The sequence below is a fragment of the Homarus americanus genome, unplaced genomic scaffold, assembly GCF_018991925.1.
Source record: "Homarus americanus isolate GMGI-L3 unplaced genomic scaffold, GMGI_Hamer_2.0 scaffold15660, whole genome shotgun sequence".
Taxonomy (NCBI): domain Eukaryota; kingdom Metazoa; phylum Arthropoda; class Malacostraca; order Decapoda; family Nephropidae; genus Homarus; species Homarus americanus.
The window spans coordinates 21,451-29,155 of NW_024749468.1; the positions used below are offsets into that span (position 1 = coordinate 21,451).

The following is a 7,705-nucleotide window of genomic DNA, read 5'->3' on the forward strand; positions in this document are numbered from 1 at the left end:
TGGGCCTCACCAAACGCGACCTGGGACCACTGCCGCAGCTGCAGTACTACAATGCGGACGGTTCCCAGATGCCAGACGCTGTGGGCTCCTTTCAAGCTGAGATCACCTACGGCGACAAGTCGTGTCACGGATGGATCGACGTGCAGTCTACTCTCGCTACACCCTTGTTGTCGTGGGAGCACTGCAAGGAGTTAGGCGTGGTGCCCAGAGACTTTCCCGAGCAGATCCCAGCTGCTCGGTACACCGCCAGCAGGGTGCGTGAATCAACGAGCGACGCGCCTGGTGCTGCTACACAGAGCTGCCCAGAACCCGCGTCCACTCCCACCCACACAGGACGCTCCCCTGCCCAGAACCTGTATGGTCACCCTCTCCGCTCTTGCGTTCCTGCACACACCAAGGCCTTTGCGAAGGACTGGCAGACCAGAGCCGAGAGCTGCGACCGCCGCGCCGCTACACGTGCCCAGGACGCCAAGGCTCGGTATGACGACCGTGCCCGCCCTCTTCAGCCAGTGGAGATTGGTGCCCTTGTCCGCGTCCAGGACCCGACGACGACACGTTGGGACAAGGTGGGCATAGTGATGGGCGTCGGCCGGTCACGGGACTACAAGTTCAGGATGCCGAGCGGCCGTGTCTGGTGGACGAACCGCCGCTTCCTCCGGCCAGTCCCACCCCCTGCTGCTGGCCCCCTGACCGAGGGCGAGTCACCTACACCCCACGAGGATCCGCCGACACAGTGCACCTCGACGCTCGGAGCGACTTAGGACTAAGAAGTCCGCTCAAGACAAAGACTATGATCGTGAGGGGGGAGGGAGATGTAGGTTATGTATATAAGCTACTGTGCCGAGTAGCAACCCTGTATATAAGCTACTGTGCCGAGTAGCATTTATATATATCATCACGTGGCAACACTGCACGTTATGTGGCAACATTGCCCCGAGGCTGCCATATGGCAAGGCAGTCTCAGTCTGACTGTGTGAGCCGTGCATGGCACACGCTAGTCACCACTTGTATTTCTCTTATCCATAAATAAAGGGACTTCAGTGTTACCCAGTGTTTCCCTACCCATCACTGCATTCTTCAGGGAACACTTGTAACCATCATTTCTAATTCAATGTCTTTTTCATTTTCAGATCCCGTTTTCTTCACCCTTCATTATGTCTACTAAGAAAAGAAAAGTGGACGCCGAGTGTCGCATTTACAATGAAGAATGGGGAGTAAAGTACTTCTTTGTGGAAACAAAGGACCAGAAAGCTAGTTGCGTAATATGCAGCGAAAGTGTTGCCGTTTTGAAAGAATACAATCTTCGGCGTCACTATGAAACAAAACATCTATCAACATATTCAAAGTTTTCTGGAACTGAGAAATATGAGTCCATGAAACGTGGTTTAGAAACTCAAAGAAATCTCTTCACGAGAAAGTTTGCTGAAAATGAATCTGTCACTCGTACAAGTTACAAAATAGTGCTTAAGATGACAGAACGAGGAAAACCGTTTACTGATGGCAACTTCATCAAAGAGTGTATGATGGAAGCAGCAAATGACTTGTGTCCTGAGAAAGCCGATTTGTTTGGAAGTATCAGCCTTTCGGCAAGTTCAGTTGTGCGGAGAACAGAAGAACTTGGAGAGAACATAGTGCTACAGATAAGCGAGAAAGCTAAGAACTTGTTGTGGTATTCTCTGGCGCTGGATGAGTCTACTGATCTCTCGAGTACGTCACAACTTCTCGTGTTCATTCGTGGTGTCAATTTGGACTTTCAGATAACGGAAGAGTTGGCATCCGTTTGCAGCATGCATGGAACAACAACTGGAAAAGACATTTTCATGGAAGTGCAAAAAACTTTGCAAAACTATAACCTTCAGTGGAATCAGCTTCGAGGTGTTACAGTTGATGGAGGAAAAAACATGGCTGGAGTGAGGAAGGGTCTGGTGGGGCAGATCAGGACTCAGTTGGAAGATTTGCAAATTCCGGGCGCTCTGTTCATACACTGCATCATACATCAGCAAGCACTCTGTGGGAAAGACTTAGATATTTCTTGTGTCCTGAAACCAGTCGTTTCTGCTGTGAACTTCATTCGGGGACATGCACTCAATCACCGTCAGTTCCAGGCTTTTCTTGAAGAAATTGATTCTGATTTCTGTGACTTGCCTTATCACACAGCAGTGAGGTGGCTCAGCTGCGGTAAAGTCCTGTTTCGTTTTTACAAGCTCCGAAACGAAATAGATGTTTTTCTCACTGAAAAAGATAGAGCTGATCCACAGCTGTCAGATCCTACCTGGCTGTCAAAGTTGTCATTTTTGGTCGACATCACATCCCACATGAATGAACTGAACTTGAAACTTCAGGGAAAGGATAACCTCGTCTGTGATCTTTACAGAATCATCAAAGGATTTCGGAGAAAGCTGTCATTGTTTGTAGCACAACTGGAAGGAGAAAACTTCTCTCATTTTCACTGTTTCAAAGAGTTTTGCGCTACAATCGCTGAAGATGTCAACCTCGATTTTCCGAAAAAGATTATTCGTGACTTGAAGAAGCATTTTTTGAAGAGATTTTCAGATCTTGACAGAATTGAGAGTGACATTCTTCAGTTCCAGAATCCGTTTGATTGTAACCTTGATGATGTGCCAGTTGAACTACAGTTGGAGCTCATTGATTTGCAAGCAAATGACTTGTTGAAAGAGAAGCACAGAGAAGGAAAACTTGTTGAATTTTACCGCTGCTTACCTGATGTTGAGTTTCCGAAACTGAAGAAATTTGCCGCTGGTATGGCATCACTGTTTGGAACAACTTATGTCTGTGAGCAAACATTTTCAAAAATGAAGTATGTGAAGTCAACACATCGAACGAGATTGACTGATGAACATTTGAAAGCAATTCTCTTGATTGGATGCAGCAATTCCAAACCAAACATTGATGATATCTTGAAAGCCATACGTCAGTTTCACAAATCTCACTAACCTTTTTTGCTGCTTAGTTTGTGAGATTCGGATATGTGCACACTAGGTCTGATGTAACTATCTTTTTGCTAACGTCGCCTTCTTTGATAACTTTTTAGTAAATAAATATGTTGGTTGTCTTTGTTTTTTGTGCATTGCACGCCACTCACCCATGATTAACATGGAATGCTAAACTTAGTTTTTCGTCTTTTTTCCCAGAGCTTTCGTTCTGGCTTGCAAGTATTGAACAGAATGATTATGCGGCCCGCGCTCGTCATTCTTTCAGTTATCCGGCCCACTGTGAAAAAAGTTTGGTGACCCCTGGTCTAAGTCATGGACATTTCGTAAGTTAAGAAATGTGCCGTGAAGTGCAGCTTATGGACATGAACATTCCCATGTTCACACCAGCTCATCTGTCATGTATTCTTACTTGGTAGACTTTCTCTTTTTTTCCAGTGTATTTACAGAGTATATCAGTACTAAAGAAGATACGAGTCTATTTAGAAGTAATAACATTGTCTGGACTTTGCTTTGAGAATGCATTTAGATATATCATCAATTATTTTAATTAATGGGTAAAATTTCACTTTAACTACCAAAGTATTTGGATGTTTAGATTCGAGATAGGCTATATTGGGTAAATTTTAAGTTTTGGTCATCCCTGTACTTAGACATGCAGACTACATTTGTTTTTTCTGATATGTTATGAACGATTTTGACCTTAATTTCTATCGGAAATCACTAGTTTTAGGTTACTTCCCCCCCCCCCCCTTACCGGTGTATGTTAAGCTAACCTTATAAATTATGATATGACTCATCATACCATAACCTATCCTAACCTAACCTAACATATGATCTGTATTTTCTTATGCAATCGAAAAATGTTTTGCGATAGAAATCCCGGAGAGATAATGTGTCTCATTGTTTAAAGTACTTAATCACATAGTTAGAATCTAGAGTCTGGGCATCCCCTCCGCTAGTTACCTCCCTTCCTTAGGACTGCCAACGGTGACAGCTGGTGTCCCACAGTTGTAAGTACCCCGGAAGTTTGTTGACATGCAATTACTGCAGTGCGACGTCTAATGTAATAATGTAAACTGTGTGGGCCTGGAGTTATCAGCGTTTTGGACGATGCAGAATGCGGTGAAGCATGATGCTGTTGCTGATATTCCCCTGACTGCATAACCAAAGTCAACAAGGCGATTGCAGATTCCAGGGGAAAGAGATACTTAGAGACAAAAATAGAGGAAGCTATATCCGTGTTGGTTGCCAAGCTGGAGTAGGTTGGGAGAGAGATCCTCACTAAGACTGAGGAAGTAGCTGACAGAACAGAGGAAGTGGTTAGGAGCAAGCTATGCTAGGCTGTAGCAGAGTTACAGAAGGTGACAGAGAGTAATGCAGGATCCGAACAGGTCCTTCAGCAGCTAGAGACTCTGCAGAACTATATTGAAGAGATGACATCTAGTAGACCTACTGATATGGGAGAGGAGGAAAAACGGGAACGGTCCGAGCGCAGGAATAGTGTTTGGAGTCCCTGAGAGTCAGTCGAAGAAAGCTGAAACTAGGTAAACGCACGATAAGTTTAAATTTCAGAATATTTGTGAAGAGCCTCTAAACTTGTCAGCTCCCACTCATAACGTGACGAAGGACAAAGGCAGGAAAACCAGTGTGCCAGGTCCGAATTTTTCTCGCCCAATTGGATTAGTTTTGCGGGAAGTTGGCGTGAAATGGTGATCGCTGGTTGCGGTTTTTTGGGCTGTTATTCTACTGAAGTTGGCAGGTTTTGGCCTGTTTATTTTCGAAAGCGCACGATGTATTTTTGCCTTACTTTATAGATGTACAGGTCAGGTGGCAGACATTATAACATATGACTGCCGCCAGCCCGGCGCCGCGGCCACCAACACGGACGTGAGACTTCTTCCCCCTCTCTCAAAGGGGATTATCTTGAGGAAGTTGAAGGCATGGTACCTGATTAGTTGACCTAACAATCATGTGGTTTGATTGAAACCATGTTGATATTCTCCACTCACCAGTCTCTACAACCATTCTACTCTCATCCCTGGTCAGTGGAGGAGTTAAATAGCCTGGGCGTTTGTATACGTGTGCTGTAGTGGAAATGGGCAAATGGGTTAAGTATGGCAAAAAATATAAGAACTTGCAACGAGCAAGTTCTGCTAAAAAACAATTAGAGATCATCACAGCGATCTCGTAAGTCACAGTTCGACAGAAAAACACAAAAAAAAATACAGCTCAATTTTCAAACATGAGGACATTATTGCAGTCTAGCATACCGAAAACAAATGCAAATAAATCTGTGAGAATTTATGAACTCAAATTAGCAGCTCACATTTCTTGCCATTCAAGCATAAAAACTCGATCATGTGGCTGAGCTTGTTAAAGATATTTCTTCCAAGGAAATATCCTTACTTAGGACAAAATGCACTTACTTCAAGATTTCTTGAAGCAAACCCACATGTGACCTACATTAAGTGCATTTGTCATTCCTTGCAACAGTGTACTTCGTATGTAATGAAAAGGTTGCCCCCTCCCCTTCAGTTCATGGTGTCAGAGATGTTGTGGTGTGGTGGATGTAATCCTAGACAAGGTTCTTGAAACTCCAGGGCACGAGCAGTAGATATATTCAATAAGTGTACAAGGCTGGGCGTGATAGCCAACCGATACAGGAGCGATTACTAGGGACCCCGGACCGTAGGTAGGCCGAGGCCGATCTGAGGGAAATTAGCTAGCTAGGCAAGGGGAGTTGCTAGACATTCCTAGGACAATAAATGAGGTCTTCTAATTACTCGACTAGCGCGGTACAGACATAGTACATCGGGACATAGTAAATGAACATAGGCATTAGACATAAGCATGGACATCAGACATGCTATAATAATATGTAGTAATACAGACATGTGAATAAATGGTACAATGAATGGTAACAAGAGTCCTGGTGTCAGGCGTGTTCACATATCTTGGTATGTACATATCTATACACCTCCCTCCCCCTTTACGCTCGTAGTGCAATCTCGAGCGGCTACGGACTCTTTTTCCATGAGTCGGGGGGAGCGGCGAGGGACAATGGGAGGATCAACTGACGACCTTCGTTCCTGGTCTGGGCAAGGGGACACAGGGGACGGGGAGGAAGGTTCGTCACTAGAGGATGGCACTGGGCGGAGGTGGCGTCTGTTTCGCCACCACACACGACCACTGGGGAGGCGGACTTGGTACGAACGAGACTCGCCACGGCCCATGACGACCCCGACCTTGTCCCAGCGGTGTGACGTCGGGTCCTGGATTCGTACTTGCTGGCCGACCGTCAACCTGGGAAGGGGGCGGGCGTGGGCGTCATAGTGGCTTGTCACTTGGGCCATCCGGGCAGCCTCACGGCGGTCACACTCGTCCGCCTTGATCTGCCATTCATCTAAGAAGGACTGGGGGTGGGCAGGCACACAAGTACGAAGGGGGCGGCCATACAACACCTGGGCAGGAGAGCGTCCGGCAGGGGTAGGGGTGTTACGGAGTTCCAGTAGGCCCCTGTCGAACTCCTCGCAGTCCAGGTTCCCCGTCGGTGCTGTCTTGAGGATGAGGTATTTTACGGACTTTACCGCTGCCTCGGCGTGGCCATTCGCCTGCGGGTAATGAGGGGAGGTGACGATGTGGTGGACGCCCCAGCGTTCGGCGAAGCTCTTGAACTCGTGGCTATTGAACGGGGGCCCACCGTCGGTTCGGAGGCGGAGAGGCACTCCGACTTCCCGGAAGAAGCAACAAAACATCCGGATGACCCTGGAAGAGGTGGTGTCCCGACCACAGGGAACTACCACGGGCCATCCAGAGAGCCTGTCGGCGACCACCAGGAAAGACTTTCCGGCCACATTAAAGAAGTCGGCGGACACGGACTCAAAGGGCCGCTTTGGGAGGTCATTGCACAGGTACGGCTCTTGTTGCTGGCTGGGTTGGAGTTGCTGGCAAGGCTCACAGGCCTCAACCGTGCTCTTAATATCGGCGTCAATACCAGGCCAGAAGACGGTCTGACGGGCTCTGCGCCTGGTGGCTTCAACGCCGCGGTGGCTGTCATGGAGGCGGGATAAGGTGCGCCGGCGGAGGGCAGCGGGAACGACGATCCTGGGGCCGTACAACACCAGCTCTCCGTCCGCATAGAGGCTATCCCTTAGCTTCCAGAAGGGGAGGGCGGAGGCGTGAATGTCGTAGCGGTTGGTGGGGAATCCAGCGGAGACGTAGTCGAGGAGTTGGACGTATGCCGGGTCTTGAGCGGCGGCGATGCGAAGCTCCTGGAGAGTCCTATCGTCTTCGATGGAGGGCGTCGTCGTCGTCTTGTCAGCAAGAGAAGTGGCTGTGTGTGTCACTAAAGACCGAACGTGAGCAGCGGCCATGGTACAGTCGACTTCATCTTCGGGTGTGGGGCGACTAACAGGGGCTCGGGAGAGGGCGTCTGGTATGCACAGAAGCTTCCCGGCGCGCCACACAGCTGTAAAGACGTAAGGGGCGGTCTTCTCTTTGAGACGTTGGAGGCGAGGATTTTCGATGGCGTCCAACGTGTAGTGATTAAGAATGGGTATGAGCGGGCGATGGTCCGTCATGAGGGTGAAATGCCCAAGGCCGAACAGGTAAAGGCGGCACTTGGCCATAGCCCAGGCGACTGCCAGCATCTCTAGTTCAATGGTGGCGTATCTGGTCTCCGTGTCCGTCAAAAACCTGGAGCCACACTGAACTAAGCACAGTCTACCCTGGCCGTGGTCTTGAAGGAGGGC

The 7,705-nt window shown here is 48.2% G+C and overlaps 1 protein-coding gene across 1 annotated transcript; it reads left to right on the forward strand.

The window, feature by feature from the left end:
* The first annotated feature begins 1,154 nt into the window (after positions 1 to 1,154).
* Positions 1,155 to 2,954, forward strand: LOC121853371 (general transcription factor II-I repeat domain-containing protein 2B-like). Its single transcript, XM_042347441.1, has one exon. It carries the CDS (start codon positions 1,155 to 1,157, stop codon positions 2,952 to 2,954), a length of 1,800 nt encoding a protein of 599 aa, XP_042203375.1.
* Positions 2,955 to 7,705: the final 4,751 nt, after the last annotated feature.